The following is a 23,581-nucleotide window of genomic DNA, read 5'->3' on the forward strand; positions in this document are numbered from 1 at the left end:
ACTACCTTTCACAGCCAGAAAACAAAGAGAACCACAGACTTCTGGTTGTACACTTTAAGGTGGGGTTCACAAGTTGATCTCACTTTTCAATGGCTAAAACTGCTGTCAATTCTCAGCAATGACCGATAATTGGTCATGAGAAAAGATTCCCGGCAGTCCCCAGCAACTTTAACTTTCTTAAAGGTAAAGTAACCCCATGACAGACCTATAGGACTGAGCTGGAAATATAGAAAATATACAGGTATAGAAATTATATGGAAACAAAAGTCTTTGCCCAAGAAATTTCAGTTATTGCAAATTCCAGCAAAGTATTTTGCTTTACCGCTCTAATTAGAACATTCTACAGCTAAAGAACAATGAATTTTTCATCAAATACCTACTTTTACCATTGATATATCTAGCTGATAATTACATGTAACAGGAGCCTTCTTGACCACCTCTCAGCAAATACATTCAAAGCAGGAAGTTTCTCTCCATATCTAGATTGATGTATGGCATCAGTGACTCTTTAAATATTAATTGAACAATGTATATTGTGCAAGGATGAGTAACAGGTCTGTACAACAGGTTGCTGAAAATGAATGGCAATTAGCAATGTGGTGTCTACACCAGCTTTCCTTGTTGGTGCTGCTGGGAAGTCAAATTCTTGCTCTTAGCACTGGGGTATGGGCAAAAAGAAGGGAAACACACCCACCTACTTAGCTTGCAAGACAAGAAATGTAACATTATCTGAAAAGTAGCCAAAGGCTGAAGTGATTTTACTAATCCTTAGGCAGCTAAACAAAATGTTCTTTTCTGAATGCTCTGAAAAAAGTGTGTCCTTCCAAATTCTATGACTGCTTAACATCTTTCTGATCTTTGAGAACTTAACTCTGTCTTTTATTTTCTCTTCTGGTAATTCTCTTCTCTTCTTGGGCTCTTTTGAGTCACTTGTGATTTGCCCCTGCCCCACCCTTTCACGTAGGATTTGAATTTCTTCCTGCAAAAATTCTTCAAAGCCACCTCAGATGTGTGTTTTAGGTAGCACTGCCATTTTATCAGACAAATTCTATTCAGGAAGAACATTTAAAAAGTTATATCTTGTCTCAGGTTTACTTGTTTAATGAAGGAATTTTAGCAATTAACTAACTTTTAGTTACAGTTTATAAGTAGTCAAGTCAGTTATTTAAATTAAAAACTTGAGTATTCTTGAAGAATTACTGAAGTCATGCAGTGTTGCAGAAGGGCCTGTGAATATTTCAGGTCTGTAGCAGACCTACAGTCTACTAAAAAGAAAATCATGATGTACAAATCAAAAGATTCTAAAATGCATCTTATTCTCTTTCTTTTGATTTTTAAATCAGAAAAACCCAAAATAATTACTGTCTCTTGGGTCAGTGCTAGTATTGCTATACATTCACATCACAGCATCCTTTTAAGGTCTGTGCAGGTTCTGTGTTTCTGTCTTGGCCTGTTCATTTTAGGTTGGTGCAGTTTGAATCTATCACCTTGTAAAGATTCCTTCTCACCTCACATTGAGAAAAGGCACAGGGTGATGTGAGTTAGTGATTTACTCTGTTCTGTTTAAAATAATAAGAAGTAATTTTGGGGAAGGTTATCTACAGAATTCCAATTCAAACCTCTTTGTTTCCATGCAGTATGAATCAGCTTAATATCTGTTCCTACAATTTGAGCAGTGATAGCAAAAAGTAACCATTGTTTTTGATGTGCACAAATTACTCCTACTCCAAAGCACATCAGTTATAATTCTGTGGTGGAGAGTGGGTAATGAATAATACAAAATATTCTTTTACTTGTGAAAGACAAGAAGAGAAGTCTGGTATCTGCCATTCTGAACACTTAATGTTTAGTATGTATCTTACTGTATATTGGTTTTTATTAGAAGAGAGTAAGTGAAGCTTCATTTTCACAGTTTGTTTCTTGTAGCAATGTGACCATCTCCTTGCTTGTTTTATTAACTTCATCAGTGCTTGAGGATTATGTTTGCCATTGCATTTTTGTAGAATTGCCTTTATAAAAAGACCAACTGCAGAAATTAGTGCTGTGTATATTATTTGCTTCCAGGTTTATTTTATGTTTCTCTGCATGGAATCATTGTGTAGTGGTAGTTAAATTGTTACCTTATCTTACTTAGCTGCCTTTTTGCTGATATTACGACATTATAGCTGTGTCCTTTTCCATTCTCTATCATCAGTAGCTTTCAAATATTTATTATTATGTCCCTGTAAATGTTTTACACTGAAATAGTTTTAGGGTTATGACAAAAGCATTTAGTTCAAAGGAGAACATTTGCAATTGAAGGTTAAATGTAACATATGTCATCTGCACCTAAGCAGATTTAAAAAGCTGTTAAATTGGCACCCCTGTGTGTGCAGTAATTGAAGGTCATTTTATGTCACATTTTTCCCTTTAGCTGACATTTTTTCTTCCATTTTACTGGTTGATGTGGACAGCATGGTGTCATTGTAATGTGCGTTATTTGTACAGCTTTATTAAGGTAGTTTTAATGCAGGTATCTTACAGACTAGATGTATGAAGAAAATCCAAAGGTTTACACTGCCTTTTCACTAAGATTCTGGGTCTGATTCCTGAGCTGAGCTAGCCAGGGGTTTTCAGACAGGGGACTACCCCCAGCTGGCCTTCTGTCCATATGCAGGAAGTTAATATCTATTTTATCTAACACACCTGTATGGATGGCGTATGTGTGTATTTCACGGTCATGTATTAACAACAAACATCAGTTTCACTTTACGTGAGTTGAAAGCTGAAGCACTTTACTTCAAAATCCCAGTTGTCTTTAGCTACAAGAAAGCTACTCTTTCAGCTTCCCTAGGCAGTCCAGAAAGGCTCACTGCAATTGCATCGCAATCTGGCTGCTCTGATTGATGTGGTAATGGAATTCTTGTTTGCTTGTTTGCAGTAATCCCTAGAGGTCCTCCTCAGTATCAGTAGGTCTACATATGTGAATAGGAAGCTTTACATTTTTGATTAAGTGTCATGGTTCTATATTTCTGCAGGCTTGGTCACTGGATTTCAGAAGTGTGAATCAGTGTTTTCCACCCTGCCACATCCATGTTGTGGAAGTTCGGGGTTTTTTTTATTTCTAAAGCCTAGTTACAAGCTCTTGTCACACTTAAAACATCTCACCTTTAAAAACACGTTTTGCAGATGTGTTAGCAGAACTATTGCATTTGCTTTTGTCTGTAGCAAGGCTAAACTCAGTTGGAACATCTCATAGGACACAGCAATGGTGCTGTGCCCCCTGAAAGCTAAAAAATACAAGATCCACAGCTGTCTCTGCAGCATCCTTTCCCATAAGTCCTGATGTGTGAGGGGCCCTTCACTCAAGGTTGTTCTTCTTATGCAGACTAGTGAAGCTTATGTTCCCTTCAAGTAAGTTTTTTAAAGTACAGTGCACAGCTGTTAGTGCTTAAAAAAAAAAAAGACTTTGTATGCAATACAAGTTCCATTTACATTTGACAGAATTATTAGTACTTTAAAAAGAGAACTGGTAAAGCACCTCCCTTCCAGTGGGAAAGTAAGTGCCTCACATAAGTGCCTTTTTGAAAGAGTGTGCTAGGAGCTGTGTTAGGAGAGTATAACTAATGTGTGGACATAAGTGGTAATGTTTATGGGCACAAGAGACTGATATGCTCCAAGTTACGGAGCTGTTAGGGATGCACTGCAGTGTGTAGTGCTCCAACTGCGCCTCCCTTGCAACGTGCTGATAATTAAGTGATATGAGTCAGTCTGCAGTGCCTCCAGTGTTGCCACTGTAGGGCTGCACTGGAATTAGATGGAGAGCAGAACATTCCTTATCGTTCTGAATCTGAAGACAGACGAAGGCTTGAAGCAGGATGTTGGGTGCAGGTGTGGCAAAAGGAAGAGCAAACAGAAGTGATCCATCCATGCTTCTGCAGCACTCTACCCCTCTTCACCCATACTCCCACCCTCTCTCTGCTTCTTTCCTCACCTTTCCCTCCCCTCACCCTTTTCCAACAGATTTGTTTGGCTTAAATACAAAAGTGGAAAAAAAGAAATTGAGACTTGCTTCCTAATTATTTCAGAACATTACTGTTCTTTGAATTATTTAATCTCAGATTTCATTTAGTTCGTTCTCTCTTTGGTTAAGGATGTGCAGCCATTTTTTTTGCTACAATAGAAAGGAAGTTTACTAATGTCTAGAGGAAAGGGATTAGATGCAGGATTTTCATTTTTGACAGTCATCAAAAATGACTGACTAATTTTAGATGCTTGCATGTAATTTCCCCTCACCTTCTGCTTCTTGGGCTCAAAGGTATATGTCTGTAATTTTATTACTAAAAGCTTAAGTGCATAGACCCTGGTTGTTTATATGCTTTTTTCCTGCACTCCACAAAATATGAGCATTCTTGGATAATTTAATAATGTTTAACTTTCTCAGACTCTCTAGTCAATTTTCCTTAAACAAGTTCCATACATGCTTGCCTTGATCACAATCCATATATGCTTTTGTGCCTATTTTTCCCCCTGTTTTTCCCCCTTATGTGCCTTTCCTAGTACCTTTATTAATACTTGTTTTTTCATGTGTGTTCTGACATGCTTGGGTTCACTAATTACATGAACTATGTGTTAGAAAAAAGAGGTTTTAATTGCTAGTTCTAGAATTTGAATGCAGTTAGACATTTGCTGCATGTTCTAGGGTTGTTTGGGTTTTTTTTTTGTATTTTGCATGGGTTTTGTTTCATTTTAAAGCATGCTTTATCTTTTCATTTTGTCAGATTTATTACTCGCCTAAAATTCTTCATCTAATTTCTTGCATCTGAGCTCAAACAGATTGGATTCTATTGTCTTTTTTGACACTACAGTGTATTGGAATGAATATAGCTATCCCACTTGTCTTCTTGATTTAGACAAGGTCTAAATTAACAAGTCACATTTCATTTTGAAAACATATGTTTACAATTCTTCAGTCTTACATGGCATATTTCCCACTTTAGTGAAGATGGAAAAGGTCTTTGTTTCTTTCTCAAAAAGATGTTTCTTGCTTTTCTCCTCATATCTGAAGCAATTATTCCTATAGACGTAGGTATTTTCTTTTTCATCCTTTGATGTTTTAGTTCTAGGTTTAAACTGGTTATTTTTTATAGGACTAAAGTAATACTCAGAATCACTTTCACCATCTGTCTTCAAAATCTGTCTTTTCATTTTGTATTTGGAGGCAGATTGTTCATGTTATGTCAGTGATCAGGTGGGAATGACAGAGAACTTTTCTTATAAGGATTGATAACTTCATAATCAGAACTAAAGAAAGTTAGCTGTATTCCGGGTGATGTTACCCTTTACTGTCAAAAGGTGAGATCCATGGAAGAGAGCTTCTACAGAGTGAACATGAACATCCAAGCTGGTGTACATTAGAATTGCTGAGAGAGCCATAGGGTGAGTTGCTACCAATCCATGTCACCTACCCAGACCTGAAGTTGTGGTGGCTGACTTTGTTGTTCTTTCAGCAGCTCTTGAGTCAGACCATGTATTTCTGTCTGCTACATTAATGTATGTATATAGTGTTGGATGCATCTCTTACCATTCATGTATTATGACTCATAATACGTCTCAGTGTTACTGTAGATTTTTTGTGGTCACAACAGCAAAAAGGTCCTGGTAATTGCATCTCATTAGAAGTATTTTTCTTATATTCCTGCTTATATACTTCTTACTCAGCAACTCCTCCACTGTTGGCTTTAAATGCATGGTAGCTGGTTTAAGAAAGGATAGATTTTTCATCAGCCATGGCACTGTGTAAATGTGTGCATTTTTCTGTTTGAGATGAGCCTCTGAGTGTTCCTTACCTTCAGGCAAAGAAGCAGTTGTTGTCCTATTGTGTCTGTGGGTTTTTTCAATTTTTGAAATGTTAAATTTAAATGTTAAATTTTAAATGTTAAAATTTTAACTTTTTTTTTAAATGTTCTGCTTCTTCAGCTGCATTACTTTTTCCACATTGCTAACATCTGTGTCTTCAAGATCTGAAATTATAAATGTTTTTTACTAAACTTGGTAATTTCCAACTCCTTAACTATTCACTCCCCTCCTTTTTTTGCTTCTCTCCAGTATTATACCATGACTTTCTCTGCATGTTTCTCTTTCCCTTTTTTTTGTGTGTAACAGAACTGTTGACAAGCTTTTGCCTCTCTTGAAATAGAAGACAGGCAGAGAAGTAAAGGGAAGTGGTTGTTGCCTTCAAGGGGATGACCATGTGTGTGGACCACTTCTATAGGGTGGATTACAGTCTGGTTCAGATTTTAGGGGTTGGGGTCAGAGAAAAGGCAGTGGCATGAATGCCATTGTGATGTGAATTTAACAGACCATCCCATCTAACTCAGCACTCTTAAGGCCACATCTAGAGTACCTTGTCCAGTTCTAGGACTTTGCCTAGATGGGAGTAGGGCCCGGGGAGTTTTACCAATGTGTATAAAAGGATGTGGCACTACCGGAGGTAGTAGGTACAAACCAAAAGCCAGGAGCTTTCATACAGACATCAAGTAAAACTTTTTCTAGTGAGGGCACAGGCTGCCTAGAAACATTGTGAGTTCTCCATCCTTGGACATATTAAAAACTAATTGACTTTTATTTCCATCTGAAGTGTACTATTATAGTTCAATAACGCAAACATGTTAGTACTTTCTGTGTGGTTCTCTCAGGTCTGGGAGATGAATGAAGGGCTTGTGCCTTAACTTGATAGGTTATCTGTCACATGCACAGGTATTTCCTGTGGATGGGGTTTTGTGCAGCCTGGCCTAGTAGAAAGTGTCTCAGGCCATGGCAGGGGTTTGGAGCTAGATGATCACTTAAGGTCCTTTCCAACCTCTTTGATTTAGTGTAGGAAAGCATACACCATTTTGTACTGGAAATTATGTGGATTGTTCCATTTCTAGTTTCTAAATCAAATTTGAAAAGAAAATACAGTCATGATTATGGACAGCTCAGCAGAAACATATGTTCAGTCAGCCTTTGAGCACCAACCACACCAGGGAGGCTGCACTAAACAAAATATCCTTTTCATTAAATAAATACTATTAAGTCATCATCTTCAATATGAAGCGTGGCCAGTTCAGAAGCTGTAGAAATAACCCAGAGGAGGGCACTAAAATTTGCACAAGCCATAAAAAAGTCTGAAGAAAAATAACTGGACTTGAGCTTTTTAATCTACCAGTACAAAATTAAAAGTGAAGAGCATCAAATCTAATACAATCAACTACTGTATTTCATGCAATAGACAACTAACCCACGGAAGTCTTTTGTATACCAAAAGTTAATATTGATTGCTTACACAGCAATCAATATTAACTTCTATTCTATTTATTCAACTGATATAAATAGAAGATGGTGGATGCATACACATAATTAGTGGCCACAGTTCTATCAAATAGACTGAAATATTTATGGACATTAAAATTTCCTTTTTCAGTCTTATGCCAGCTAAACTAAATAGAAATAGAAAACATTTATTTGACAGCTTTCCTAGTAATTGGCTATTATGTGGTGTTTCACACATGTTATCTACATGATCTGTTCCTTGCAATTATCAAGGGTTAGTTCAACCTCTGCTTTGATCTGATATTGTTACCATATGGTACCACTCAGATATGACTAAATGCTGAAAAATACAGCATCTTCGCTTAGCATTGAGTTGTGTAGCAGAAACACTACCGTCAGAAATGCAGTCATTGTTTAACAGAACTTACAGATTTTTTGTGACAACTACAGCTGCTTTTCCTTTTGACCCAAGTGCATTCACACTCATTCTCTATTATAGACTTGCCAACTCTTAGAGCATCCTTTTAGTTTGGTCCCATTTATCACAATCTCTTTTGAATAGTAGTTGTGTAAGTGGAAAAATGACTTTTAGATAGGGAATGGCATACTTGAGCAGTCAGCAGTATTCTATAGGAAATGGAGAAACTTACTCAATTATTTTCATACTAGAAATAGATGCAAGTTCACTTAAAAGTATTTTGCAGATGGATAGAAGTTAAGTTTATAATTGCCATCTATTATTTAACAAGGAGAGCTCTAGCTGTGGATAACTCCTTGACATAATTGGTTCCCAGGTCATTAGCCAAAGTAGTGAACAGGATAATGATTGTTTTGCATTACTGTAGAGAATTTAGGCTTTTATAAGTGCAAGTAGATCTTGTTAGTTTCTGAAGAATGTGTCAGTCAGAACATGAACAGTCCAGAGAGTAACAGGAGCACATATAAATTCTGTTTATCTTTTTAGTACCTTGTACTAAAATATCAGTATGGACAAAGTATATGGCCTTATAATACTAGTCTCTGCAGCCATTCAGTATTTCCCAGTGAGAATTTCTGTCTCTTGGGTTTAATGAGAAATCTCTTCCATAGGGTTGCCACACTTAGCCTCAAGGCAGAAATATCTACCTTGACTTTTAACATGGCTCAAGCTATCAACTGCTAGTAAAAAAGTTATTTGTGAATCAGGATCTGTCCAGGCATCATGAAGCATAACTGGTAGCAGATACAATGAGTTTGTGTTTGAGAATGTTGGTTCCAGAAACTGAGTGTAATCTAAAGTTTTAATTGCATGCAGGCAAGCAAAGCCATTATCTTATGAAATCACAGTGTTTCTGAAGGTCACTGTGTCCAAATGAGGGTCTCTTTCAGATATGAATCATGAGCTGTGGTCAGTTACATTAGACTGCACAGAGTGACTCCACTGGAAGGGCATTAAGAGGTTAGAAGCCATGAAGCCAGAATGCAAGGACTGACTCTTTAAGTACCTTTCTTTGAAATTTGAGGTTGGCAATTGGTCAGAAGTTAAATATATGCAAGAGCACTTTTAGTTTTCTTTTTAATGATGTTGTAATAGATGGCAATTTGTTATACCATCTTGATGTAGAAAACATGGCAAAAAAGGAAAATTTATCTTGTCTTCTCTACACTAAGGCAAAATCAACAATGTCTGCTTTTCTTTATATTGGCTAAAACTTTTCTTGGCTGTTCAGTGGTGGAGAATTCACAGCCTCTCCCAAAGGAATCTAGTGCTTCATTGTTTTCACTGATAGAAAGCTATTTCCTCGGGGATCTGATCTGAATCTCTCTTGCTGCAATTCTGACTGTTACTCTCTGTTCTTTTTGGCATCTACATGTAGAGTGTCAAGATTGCTGTGTCTCTGTTTCTTTTTCTTGAGAAACAGACCATAATAATGCAGTCTTTGTAGATCCAGGACCTTAAGTCAATTCTTAGCTTCATTTATCTCCTTTGCATTTTTTACGGGCTCTGAGTTGTATCATTCAGAATTGAATGTATTATTCCAACTCAACTGGTAAGTAGCACCAAGGAGAGCAAAACTCATTTCTCTGCTTTTACACAGTATTCCTGTTTGTAACTTAGTGTTGTGCTCACCTTCTTTGCAAGGTTGGCTTATATTCAGTTTGTGAACAGTCCATCAATACAGGTACTTTTATACAGAACCATTGCATAGCCACTTTGTTTCATCATTTTGCATTTCTCTAGCTCCGTATTATACAAGAGTGTCAAACTTTGCATTTGCCACTATTGCAGTGCCCTGCTTATCCCCTGTTGTTTCCAAAGTAATTCACAAAACCATCAAGAGGATTCTGATGCTCTCTGTACATGCTCTCTGACTGATAGTATTTTTAAATTACTTCCATCTTTTTATCATGTCTCTGAATACACAGACTCCCAGTTGATAATAAATAAACAATAGTTCCCTAAGTAAAGAGTTCCGAGTAGCTCTTTTGTGACCTAATTGCAATTTATATATCCTGGCTTTGCCTAGGAAAATGTTAAGCAACACTGTTACGATCAAGATACACAACTTGTGCTGATTCTCTTCTATCACAAGGCCTTTTATGCTGTCAGAGAGAAAATAGACTGATCTGATGTAACCTACTCTGACAAATCTGTGTTGGCCGTTGCTCAACTCCTGGTTAATTTTCAGGCACTTGTGTATGGTGTGATACCTTACATGGGTTAGTGGTGGCCTTGGCAGTGCTGGGTTAATGGTTGGACTAGATGGTGTTAAAGGTCTTTTCCAACCTAAATGATCCTATGATTCTATCTTGTGCTTTAACCATTGCACATATTTTCTGGAGCATGAAGACAGGGGGAAGAAGCAAGGTATTTAAGCATGGGTTTCTCAGGTCAACTGAGAGGCGAGCACCTAACTTCTTCAAAATACTAAATCTCCCATGTAGATTCTGTGTTGTGTCTGCTCAGAATGTGCCCATATCAGTGTCTAAGGACAGCCTAGAGTATCACAAAAAAGAATGGGTTGTCTGTGCATAGACCATGGAATTCTGAAGCTGGCTAAGTCTGTAAGTCCTTAGCTCTTCCTATTCCTTTCTGTAGACACAGGTGATATATATGTGCTATATATGTATAACTGGCATGTATAATTTGCATTTGTACTTATCATTTCTTCAAAATCCATCTTTTAACAGTTCTGAAATAGATTCATATCTGGGCATTTAACAAGATAGACTATCAAGCTCAGATGACTTGAATGCATTTAAGTAATATTTGTTGAGCTCCTTGCCTGTTCAAGGTCAGTTCTGACCATTTGCCTTTTGTTGCTGGTATTCATTGTATTAAGCACCTCAACTAGATTTCGCAAAAAAAAAAAAAGGAAGTTTTAATATTAATTTTGTATTCCTCTAGTTTTCCCCCAGTGTTGCACAGTGGACTTTTTCTTTCATCATCTTCTTGCTTTTAAAGTACTTACAGAATTATTTCTTCTGGAGTTTGATGTGTCCCCTTCCAACTGTGTCTAATTTTGGCCCATTATATTATGTTCTCCTGTGGTATTCTTGCTTAGTAAGTTGACCTCGTTTCCGTTCCCTACATGCTGTGAGATCAACAGTGAGATCCTAACAAAGACAATGTGGTCTTATTGTACAATCTCCATTACTCCTTTGCAGGAGGCTTTGCACTCCATGTGGTCAGCATTGTTTATTTAAAGAACTGTGACAGTTTTTTTAACTCCTTTTTCACTAGCACTGTGTTCTTCAGGATTCTTCCAACTAATTCTGCATTTATGAAAGTATGCCTAGTTAAATCGCACTTTTAAAATTCTTTTGTCTCTCTTTTCTTCTTTTTTCACAAACAAGCATAATCTTTTATATTACTATCAGTCATGAATTATCAGATCATCCTTTTGCAAGTTAAGCCAAAAATGTCGATTGTCAGCCAAATCTTCCAAGTCCTCCTACGTACCATTTGCAGTTCTTGCATTAGTGTTCAGCCATTAAAGACTGAAATAAATGTACCACTTCCATCACATTATCCTCTTCAACCCTTCCTTTTATAAAATTTACTTTGGCAGTGGATCACAGAACAGGATTTATTTGAATTTGATTTTCCCATTGGGCTCTGTATATAAATACGGCGTTCAAATTTTAAAGAAATAAGCAAGTCTGTCTATAGAGCATGTTCCTTTCCTCCACAAAAGCTGTTTTCAATCATTACTTATCTATTGCCATATCTCTAAACCTTTTTGGGGCATCATCACGTGTTGAAGATGACAAAGCCATTCTTCCCATAGTATCTATTAAACCACTACTTCATTATCAGTATACATCTATTGCTGCTGGCAAAAATATCAACAGATCCCTAGGTTCTGATGCTGATGATTCCTACAGCCTCCTTGTCCCTTCTGATCAACTCAGTCTCATTTCAGGCAATATTCTTAGGGTGGAGGTGGAGGAACATCATGAACTGTGAAAATGGTAGGTTTTGCAGGTATCATACCTACCAACACCTTCCTGAGGTTCATCACACAGTCTCTGTTGTCCTTGTTCCCTCATTTCAGATGATGTAGATCAAGTCAATACTTGAGCATAAAGCACTCTAAACTGTCTGCCTTCAGAATGTCAGTCACTAAAGCTGCTGCCTCTTCAGATGCTCCATCTACACTGTACAATAATCACAGGTCAATGGAATGTTGGTGTCCAGCACCAGAGAATCTAATTTGCTACAAATTTGCATTACAAAACAGTAGTCTGTCTGCACACATAAATAGAATATAATGTTTCCTGAGTGTGACATAATTGCTCCTAAATTTTTCATTTGTAGTATTTTGGAAGCTTTAAAGCAAAAGAGTCAAAATGTATTTTCTCATATCTACCGTCTTTTGTAGATAATTTCTTTTACATATCTTTGGGAAAGGATGTGAATTATAGGATTGTACTTCACCTGAGATAAAATATAGAGTTAGCAGCAATTTTTAGAAAGGGTATAAAAAATGAGTGGTACTGCACCCTTCATTTGGATGAGTCTTCACTTCCTTTGCTGATTTTTTTGATTGCGTTTGTATTTTTGGTTGGTTGGTTTTGGTTTTGTTTGGTGTTTTTGTTGTAAGGCTGAGAGAATTGGAATAGCTGGGTCTGTAAAAAGATGTGGAAAAACTTCTTTGCAGGGCCTGTTGCTGTGGGACTGAGGGGTAATGGTTTTAAACTGAAGGACGGTGATGCAGATTAGATATAAGGAAGAAAGGCTTTTATGAAGAGGGTGATAAAACACTGGAAAAGGTTGCCCACGGATGTGGTAGGTGCCTCATGCTGGAAACTTTCAAGGTCAGTCTGGATGAGGCTCTGAGACACCTGATGGTGAATGTGTCCCTCTGATAGTTCAGTGTGTCCCTGCTCATTGCAGAGGAGTTGGACTAGATGACCTTGAAAAGATCTCATCCAACTCAAAATATTCTATATTCTAGTCAAGTGGCACAATATTCACACATAAGTTTTCATGTAAGAAATATGGTGTACTACACGAGAACTGTGTACTGTGGATCATTAGAAATTTTGTAAATACATTAGGAGGATTTTGAGTCATTTGAAAGAGATATGGAAATAATAGATTGACTGGTTCCTTGTCTTTCAAGATGCTAGCCAAAATCAGATAACCTACCAGGACACACCTATGCAGTAATTGCTGTATGCTCATGAAACACCAATGTGCATCTTCAGGTTGAGCTAAAAAAATAGTCCCTTCCTTATTTCAGAAGAGAATTTTCAGTGAAATTTGGAGGAAAATAATTGAAGTAGTCGTTCTAGAAAGGTTACTCAGTTTGTTCTGATAAGCGTGTTTGACATTTGCTTTGTAATGCAAATAGATGCTGGGTTTTAACAGAAATGTTTTGGGGTTGAGTGGTTTTTTGTTTGCTTTCAATAAAACTTTCAAAAGCCATTGTGAATTCTGCATGAAAGTATTAATTAGAAAACATAATTCTAGCATTGTGCTTAATCAGAAAAACCCAGAAATGTAGAGCCCAACAGAATAAAACATAAACTTTCCAAGAAATGTTTATTGTTCCAGCTCATTAACACAGTCTCTGTTGGACAGCATTTTTTAAATACCATAAAAATTAACAGTGTATTTAAGAACTGCTTTATTGGCATGTTTCTCCAAATTCTAATTTAAAGCTAGTGGTTAATTGTGCTGTCTCTATCATCAGAGCTTAGAGAAATGAATGCACTCCATGGCTTCAAAATTTCCACTTTAACTTGTTGATTCAGGTGAGAGTGCATTCTCCAGGTGAAGTAAGAAAATATTTCAGTAGAGGTTGTTAACTAACACTATAGAAGGATAACCTCCTAGTTCTTCAAAGTTTAACAGAGCGTAAAAGATGTTAGCCTGATTTCTCATGGCTAGGGTATTGAGAAAAAGCATAAAAGGTATTTTTTAGTTTTGTTGTTTCTAAACAACTAGATATAAAATTACTTGGGTTTTGTCTGTTCCAATTTATTCAATCTGTTTTTCACTGTGTAGAAATCTTTAAATGAACTGAAAATGGCTAAACAATTGAACTTTTTGTTAATTTAGTTTGGGTAGTGATATCAATTTTCTGCATAGTGCTTTATTCTTTATGTAACATTTCCAAAATTTCTGTTTAATTTGCTTTATCTCTTTGGCCGTTATGAGTTTCTTTAGCGTTTTTGTCGTCATCCTTTTCTCTCTGAGCTTTTTCTGATTGAATAAATCCTTCCTGTTCCATTCCCAGCAAACGTTCTCTTTGATTTCAAATTCATAGAGCAAGTTGGGCAAAGTAAATGGGGCTGCACAACTCTGTATTTCTTCCATTTTTAACATTAGTATCCATAGGTGTACCAAGTCTAGATAATGATGTCTACTTTCACACATCACTCTATAATGTTAAAGCCTGAAATTATTCTTTCATGTCATGTTAAAATATATCATTGTAAGCTTCTCCTCTAATTAATTAGTGTGTTTCCACCTTCTGTATCATCAGATGCTCCTGTGGTTAGATTTTGGTTGTTCTAGCTATATAAATCTTGCATGAATTATGTGGACCCATGAACGCACATCTCTGGAAAGACCCTTCTCTGCCAGTTCATCACTGGCAATGACTATCATGCAGTCTGTCAGTGACTTCGTTTAGTTTGTTGTTCTTACATTTCTTAACCTAAGCATCTTAAACATCATCTTTTCAGTCATCTGGAACTAGTTCCCTGGTATTTGTAAGCTGCTGCAGTTCATACCTAAAGTGTGTGAAGTGAAGTACACATCCATTTTTTGATACAGTTCACAAATGGGCTGTTATTCCATCATTAGTTGACCTATAATATTTTTTCTTCTTAGGTAAGCAATATAGTTCTCCCTTTTTGCTATTTTTGATATTCTTTCAGGAGACTGTTTCCCCTTCCTTTTTTTCTTTTACAGATACTTACTATTTGGCATTTTTTTCTGGTCCACAGGAACTAATGACCTTTACCCATGACCTTGCTAACATTTGCTTTCTTTTCTGAATTTCCAGCCTGTGCTTTTTTCTCAGGTGAACTAGATCACATTTGAATTTGTTTGGACCTTTTCCTAGCATTTAGCTTGGGGTTCACAGTTTCTTTTTGAAACTTTGTTAAGAAATTTGCACCCAGAAGCATGGAATTTTTTTCTGAAGTATATTAGCCAACAAAAATAAAAGGTGGGGTAACTCTTCCTGCAAAGCTTGCTTTTCTCCTGTCCTTATAAAAACAGAGCTACAATAAAGCTAATACTCTTCTTCTTGTATTCACATGGTAATATAACTTGGCAGTTTTTATAAAGCTCTTCATTTATGCAGCCCGGTGAAATAGCTCAATCACACTTGGCTGCAGTTTCACATTATGTTTAATGCAATCTGATAGTGGATTGCTGCTGACAAGTGGCAATCTCTTTCCACCTATTGTGGTACATTCCAGCTTTGCATGAAATCTAATAGAGGTGTAACCTTAGAACAAGTTGAATAATTTTGGTCATTTAACAGAAAATTATTGTCCACAAATCATTACTTTCCAATGAGATCTTTTGATCTGGCTGGTGATATGGCTACACTGTTTGTCATCAGCTGAGCCATGGAGTTTCAGGAAGTCCATACCTTTCAGACACAGCCTGCAGTTAAATGTGGTTAAATATTATTAGAATTTAATGTCTGTATGACTCTTTTTTGCAAAACACTGCTTAGAGAAAAAGCTGTTGAATTTAATGAAGGTTGGAGTAGAACATATGTTGGCAAGTGAGTGTTTCCATTTCATCTCCTTTTATGTTGAAGTTTAAGGTAGCTTCAGCACCTTTCTTAGAGGAACAAAGAGTTGTTTGTTGTGTAAGTTGTAATTCTTTTCTTTGTGACTTTGCATCTGACCTTTCTAGAAAATTGTGTAAGTGGTGGTTTTGACAGTATACTGGTTTGTTTGTTAAGTGCAAGAGGGGACTGGTATTTAAAAATCCTTCTTTAATGTATTAATTGTGGAATTTAAGTATTTCTGGCAAAATTAATTTGTGCAGGAAGAAGATAATGTGTCATAGTAGTTTGATTTGTACAATAGGTACATGTTCTTTATCACCTTTCTCACCTCACTGTTTTATTATCTTGCTGCTTCTGCTGCATGTTTCACTGTTTCTTTCCAGTTTTCCTCTAGTCTCAGCATTAGTCATAGCCTACCTGCAATTAATATGCATGAGTTCCATAACCCACATCATGAGATGTATAGAAACGTTACATATCCAACCCACTTAAATCCAACTTCTATGACATGTTGGCAAAACAATGCCATATAGCAGGAAAGCACAGGCAGCAGTTCTGTAGGTTCATATTCTGCTAAGGAACTCTGTACCACGCACGTATTATTTTCTTACTGTAATCAAATGCCTTTAGCAATGCCTGTTTTTCAGACTCCATGCTAATTGCTGTTTCTCTGGATACTACTTCACATTTTTCTGGTTTGCTCCTCTGAGATAATTGTGGGACAAGATGTCAACTAGGCAACAAGTAAATTAGCAAAGACTTCTCGAAATAGGGCTGGTATTGCCATTGAAATATGGAGCTCCATGAGGTAACATCAAAGTATCATTCAGTGTTTCTGGCACGCCTGTGTGTTTCTGGCTCTTGTTTGAAACAGGCACTGAGAACTAGGGGATATTACTTAGCTAAAACATCTGTTAATATGCTGGAAAATGTGCTGGATTTTACTTCTAGATTACAAATAGTATTGTCAAACATTTATCTCTTACTTACCTGGAAGGATTCAAAATAGTGAGAGTGTTTGTTCTAGCAACATTATCTTTACTGCTGTTTCCTCACTTTTTAATTTGCTAATTTTTTTTACTGTCTATTTATTATGCTAGAGGTGATACCCACTGCTAATTTATTTCATATAATTACTTTTTTCAATTATTAGATTTCCTTTGGAAATAGAAATATCCTCACAAACCTGAAAATATATATTATGTTTTATGGTAAAAGACAGCTCAATAGTTGGATTGCTTTTAAAAATTATTGTAGAAAATACTGTGATTAAGATTTTTAATGTTGTCCTATCATTGAATATTTGGCACGTGTTGAAAATACCAATAATTCTTATGTTCTTCCACAGATTTCATTTTTGATGCCTATAAAATTATAACTAGAGCTGTTTTCAGTTTCAGTGCTGAGTTTACACCAGTTCTTTTGTTAAGGACGCCTGTCATCCACACTTTGGCCAATACAGCTTATTAGCTAACATGAGTATTAGGTTTATTTAGAAACAGCAAAGTTACTGTCTTTATTGCATTTAATTAATTTGTTTTGTACCATATTACAGGCAGATGCACAACTACAATAATGATCTTGATTTTTGATTGCATACAATGCCCCTAGACATAGTCTCGAGACAGGGCTGTGATTAAAGCACATCAATCAGCTGTGAACTGAGTTATCATCAGTAACACTTATGACTGGAGAGAGCACATTGATGCTGGATTAGTTCACTTCCATTTACAGTAACGACTATTGTGAAAATGCTGTTCTAGTAGTAGTCATTTTGTTCTTCCCACTGCCTACACTTCCCCCATTTCCCCTAATTGAAACTCTGTTTTGATGTGATCTTAGCTGACGCTGTTTCTGACACTATCTTCTGCTACCATCGGCTTATTTTCTAGATGGGGAGCGATGGAGTTTTGCGCCTCAGTAGCTCCGCTCTAAATAACGAGTTCTTCGCATATGCAGCGCAAGGGTGGAAACAGCGGCTGGCAGAAGGTAACTCTCTGCTTGCTCTCAGGTTTGCCCAAGGTTAATTGTTTTTATGACGAATGTCTCTTTTTCTACATTTGAGAAATACTTTTAGAATAGAAACCGTAATAGACCGGTAATTCAGCGAAAGAGAAATTGCTGATTCCATTTTGAATTTAGAGTACATTTTTGCAGCTTGCTGTGGCAGCTTATTTTGACAGTTAACAAAAAAAAAAGCCACAAGTATTTTCATCACTGTCAGCCTTGAAAACATGAATGCATGCAACTAAACCCTTCCAATATCCCTTTCAAATACTGGTGGTATATGGTAAATTAAATCTTTCTATGTCACTCTCCCTTTCGGTTTTCATTATTTTCATTTGGCATTGTTGGATGACTGTATCAGAAGTCACTGGACGTCATCATTGTATCCGCAATTTATAATTGCCCGTATTGAATTAATCCTCGACAACTTTTATTCAATATGTTAGTATTTGTTTTTTAGGAGAATTTACACCAGAAATGCAGTTGCGCATCAGACAAGAGATTGAAAAGGAAAAGAAAACGGAACCTTGGAAAGAAAAATTCTTTGAAAGGTTTTATGGTGAAAAGTAAGTACTGAAGCAAATAAAAGGAGGGTTTTTTTATATTTTCTTTTAGGTGGAAATGAAAATATAATTCTATGCTTCACATAGCATGGCCATATGCTGTAAAACTTAATAAAGCAGTTATAAAGAGCAGTCATTCCCCAGTATAAGACGTTGTGGGTAGAATTATAGTTGCGTGTCTGCAATTGCATTACAATTGCATTTTTAAGGAGTCATAACTCATGCTTAAAAATTCATTCCAAAGAGAGCTTAAGACACAAGCATGTGAATATTTTTTAATTATCTTTTAAAAGATGGCATTAGGGTAATTCCTCCCTCCTGCAAAATATAAATACAGCTTCTACAGATGAGAACACCAGTAGCAATATTTCTGCAATATGTTTTAATTTGTTTTATTTTTTCTAAGCTACTTGCAAAGTTACTAAAAACAAATAGTTTTTTAGTTTTTGATTGAGATGGCCCTTGGCCTGAGAAGAATATATGACATAGAAGAAGTATTAGTTAGAGACAAACGGAAGCGACAATGACTAATCTAATTTAGGAGTGAGATGCAAAGAATAAATAAATACCATTAACTGACTAAAATTAAATATAGTATCACTCCAGGTGCACAACTGGGGTGAGTCAGCACAATTTCATTGATGAGGGTGATACAGAGATGGCATTCTTCAGCAGCTGAAGATTTAGTGCTTATCTTCCGTATTTAAAAAAAAAAACAACAAAATTTAAGGAGATTCATGTCGTATCTAAATCCAATAATTTTCATTTTAGAAATCATTTTTAAAAGGAAATTCATCAGTACTTAGAATTATACATCTTATTTTAAAAATACTAAGAATTTATTATAAAATATAAACTAGCTACTTAAGAATTACTGATTTTTTCTTTTTATTTTAAAGTATTCTTTAATCATATCACAGAACCACAGAATGGGTAAGGTTGGAAAGGACCACAGTCACTCATCTGGTCCAAGCTCCCTGCTCAAACAGGGTCATTCTTGAGCACATGACACAGGATTGCATTCAAGCAGTTTTTCAGTGAGGGAGACTCTACACCCTCTCTGGTCAATCTGTTCCAGTGCTGAGTCGCTGCATAGTCAAGTTCTTCCTCACATTCAGATGGAACTTCCTGCACCTCAGTTACTGCCTGTTGCCTCTTGTCCTATTGCCTGGCATCACTGAGAAGAGCCTGGCTCCATCCTCTTGACATTCTCCCTTTAGGTACTTACAGAAATTGATGAGGTCTCCTTTCAGTTGCCTCTTCTCAAAACTGAACAGGCCCAGCTTCCTCAGCTTGTCCTCCTGAGACAGATGCTCCAGCCCCTTAATCATCTTTGTTGCCCTCTACTGGACCATCTCTAGAAGTTCCATGTCTGTCTTGTACCAAGGAGCCAGAACTGGACACAGCACTCCACCTGGGCACAACAGAGAGGCAGGAACACCTCCCTCAACCTGCTGGAATGCTCTTCCTAATGTTTCCAGGATCCCATTGGCCATCTTGGCCACAGGGGCACTGCTGGCTCGTGGACAGCTCGTTGTCCACCAGGACCCCCATGTCCTCTGCAGAGCTGCTTCCCAACAGGTCAGCCCCCAGCCTGTGCTGGTGCCTGGAATTATTCCTTCCCAGGTGCAGGACTTTGCACTTGGATTTGCTGAATTTCAGACAGTTCTCTGCCCATCTCTCCCACCTGTCAATGTCCTTCTGAAGGGCTGCACAGGCTCTGGTGTATTGGCCACTTGTCCCAGCTTTGTGTTGTCAGTGAACTTGCTAAGGAGGCATCTATCCCTTCATCCAAGTCATTGATGAGTAAGTTTAACTATATTGGGCCCAGTATTGAACCTTGGGGAACACCACTTGTAATGGGCCTCCAAATACACCCTGAGTCACTGATTGCAGCTCTCTGGGATCTGACATTCAGTCAGTTCTCAATCTACCTCACTGTCTACTAATCAAATGCATAATACTTGGCAGAAAAATTGTTCCGTGAGAACCATCGTTACGTAAGTTGTCTTAGTTTTGCTGTCAGATGTTCTTCACTTAAGAAATCCAGGGCACAGGGAACCCTTCATATAACTGATTATCTTTAAAATGTTTCTGTAGTAACACTACTGCTTCTCACAATCCACTGCCTTGGACCACTGGGAAATGTAGTGAAAACAAGCCAAGAAATGGACAGATCCGTTTCAGTGTTTTATTTTGTACACCCTTGCTAGATGCTTTCCCCCAGTGTATTTTTTTCTACAGCACCTTTATATCTTTATCTTTAAGATAGCTAAAAATATATATTTAAAGATACCTATATCTTTACATATAAGGGAAATTCTAGGCTCTTAATGTGTCAGACTCTCTTGTTGTAAAGTGCTTAATTTCTTAGTAAATAGCTTTGAGACTTCAGTTTAGTCCAGGTGTTGATCCTTTTAGTATAAAAAAAAATACTAGTTAGGTTTTCAGATGAAGAACCATTAGCCATTCAGATAATGGCTTTTCGTTATGCAAATAAAGAGAAGAGTCGGTGACTAACCTTTCGTAGAGGAAAGGGCTGTGTAAGATGCTGGTATATAGGGCCTTCCACAAGAAGTTTATTACCAGCAATGCAGGAGTTCCTCAATCAAAAATGACTGTCACATGCACTGAGAATGGTGCTCAAAATTCTGTGGAGCTGGCAGTCCTGCTGTGCTGGCTGAATGCTGGATACCATAGTGCTTGGCAGATAATTGCTCAGTCTGTGATGATACATGTCATTTGGTTTCATAGGGTTCTGACATCAACATTGTTATACAAAATGTCATATTCCACATAATTTCCATTTTGTCTGAAGTATTGAATCTGGTCCCCCCTGCCCTTTCCCCTGCTTGCATTGTTTCGCTTGCATTCTTCTGCCTGGCTGTTATGTAGGGAGATGCACTTTCTTGACTTTAGTGCTTTTCCTCTTTGTTTACTGACTGAATGACAGCTTTTGCTGTAGCTTCCACCTTATGTTGGTTCATGGGGCAGTCCTGTGCAGGCACAGGAGTTGGACTCAGTGATCTTGTGCATCCTTTTCAACTCAGGTTATCCTGGGATTCTGTGATTCTCTTACCTTTTTTTGCTTTGGTTTTTAAACTAGCTTTCAGTATGGTTTGGCTTTGTCTCTTTTTAGCTATGTTGATTTGACTGAACTATCAGAATCTGTAAGCTTCCCTGAGCTGTTTCTCACATGTGTTGCCTGCAAAATGAATGTCTTGCAGGCTAACTTGCTCACTTTACAATCAGAGTAGTATTTTTGCTGTGACTTAAGCGAATTTGATCTTCTAATATTCCATACGTAAATACAATTCTCACCTTCTGCTTAAAGAAGGACCATTAATAGATGCAGAATCTCTGTAAACATTTTTATACACTCCACAGCTGATGGCAATCAAAGACTTTAGTGTGCTTTTTCCCTGTTAGCTCTAAACATTGCATCTTGTGTTTGCTCTTATCTGTACCCAGACTGTTTATCGGGCACTGTCAGTTGCAGTTTACTTCCATCCATTTTTGTTCTTTTTCCACTTCCTCGTGTTTGTTCATTTTTCCTCTCTCTGACTTTCTTCAAAATACAAGATCTTATTCTTCAGTCATTTATCCAAGATCAGTTGATGCATGTTGCTAGAAATCCACATTCTTCTGGCTTGTTGCCCCAAGATTGCAAGGGCTATACTCTATTATGTCAATATAGTATTTATTTTCTCACTTTTGAGAGTTACATGTCAGGATAATACTTATCAGCTAGATCAAAGCTTTAATTTTTGGTAGACCACCTCCAAATTTTATTGCTGATTTAATCCTTTCCTTACTTCGGTTTTATTTCCCTTTAGTACTACTTATCACAGCACTAGAATATCAGCATTCATATATCCTTTCTTAGCTTTTTTGGGTTTTTTCACTAGATGACTGAGTGCCCTTACTTTACCAGTTGAATCCTATCCTTAGCACATTCATAGAAATCTGCTTGCTGCTGCAGTTATATTTTTGTGCTGTTTTGTGAACTTTGGGGGATTTTTCTCTAAGGGAGAAGACAGATCAGCTGTTTATTTCGCAATCTTAGATTGCCTTAAACATGCTGATCTTGAGCCTTCTTCTTTAGAAAGCCTTTTTCTTTACTTCAGTTTCTTCTTCAACATAGAAGTATTTCCAATATTGAAAAAAACTATTAAGATTCAGTCCATGTTCTGCTGGCCTTAATCTGCTTTATCTTATTTACCTTACAGTTCTTTATCTTCAATATGTTACTAGAATGTGTGTATTTGTGTAGTGTCTGTGTGACACTTTCATTCACCTTTATCCTGTCCTTCATTCCTTTGCTGATTTTCAATCCATAAAGATAACCATCGAGCAATATCTTTTCATGATGTAACCCAGCTAGAGAAAATAGACCATTGATTCAGTTTTTGGTAATGGAGTGGAATTTTTTCCCTTCTCATTTTCCTGAGACAACTTTAAACAATTTTAGAGGAAGTTACTCACCAAAACCTTGGTAAACTAAACTTTGCTCACCTAAACTTATAACCTATACTTAGAGTGTATTGGGAACTTATAGTCTGCACAGAAGAAAGACACATCTTCTGAAATGCATTCAACATAGGAATTGTGAATTTGCTGCTCTGAATTGCTCTCTAGAGGATCCTTCCTCAGTGTATTGATAGCATAGGGAGACTTTGTTCATTATCAGTGTCTAGTGGTAGGCAATACTAATAATTAAGCGTGCTTTTTGGGATGCCAGTTCCAGGCTGGGCTGGTTTGGGGGGATTTTTTGTGTTTACAGCTCTCACTGTAATACATCTGTTCAGTAATTTTAAAATGCTCAACCGCAGATTTTGGTTTTTTTACATGTTCTGTGCTTTCATCTGAATAAGCCTTTGTATCTCTGTATCCTCTGGCTACACACTGACAAGCAATTTTTACTTCCATAGCTTCTGAATATCTTTTATGCTTGCTTGTTTCCATTTTATTCTTTATTTTCTGATTAAAATGATAACAGAGATCTGTTTAGGACATTAGAAGATCCTTAAGACCATGAAATTTCTTCTAAGGCCTCCCACCAAGCTTTTGTGTATTTTCTACTATTATGGAATTGCTGAGGCGTAAAGTCTGCTAGGAAAATCTAACCAAAGATGCTGAACGTCTGTACTCCCACTGGCCATAGAAGGAAATGAGGATGTCAGAGCATATACATTTTTTTTAAAAAAAACCTTTTTTTGTCATCTCTTGGCCTTAGTTTTGTTTTGGGGTTTTTTATAGATTTTTTTAATTCCGCTGAAGTAATACAACTTTATTTAAACTAGTATGTTCAGGATCAAAGGTAAGAAAATCTTCAGAAGCATGCATAGCATACATGGTTATTTTGCACTTCATGCCTGAGAAGGAATGCATAGATTGTAAATGTGTATCTTTTAGCTCCTTGAGAATGTTAAACTTCTGCCATATTGCTGTCTGTGTTGGCCCTAAAAGCAG

At 37.0% G+C, this 23,581-nt stretch overlaps 1 protein-coding gene across 1 annotated transcript in view; it reads left to right on the forward strand.

The window, feature by feature from the left end:
* ASXL3 (ASXL transcriptional regulator 3) overlaps nt 1-23,581 on the forward strand; it is a 99,965-nt gene that overhangs the window by 67,926 nt on the left and 8,458 nt on the right. The window contains exons 9-10 of the mRNA XM_058833632.1: nt 17,432-17,528; nt 18,007-18,112. Of these exons, the coding sequence (XP_058689615.1) occupies nt 17,432-17,528; nt 18,007-18,112 (203 nt within the window). The remainder of the gene's footprint in view (nt 1-17,431; nt 17,529-18,006; nt 18,113-23,581) is intronic.

Source organism: Poecile atricapillus, chromosome 2 (genome assembly GCF_030490865.1).
Source record: "Poecile atricapillus isolate bPoeAtr1 chromosome 2, bPoeAtr1.hap1, whole genome shotgun sequence".
In the NCBI taxonomy this organism is placed as follows: domain Eukaryota; kingdom Metazoa; phylum Chordata; class Aves; order Passeriformes; family Paridae; genus Poecile; species Poecile atricapillus.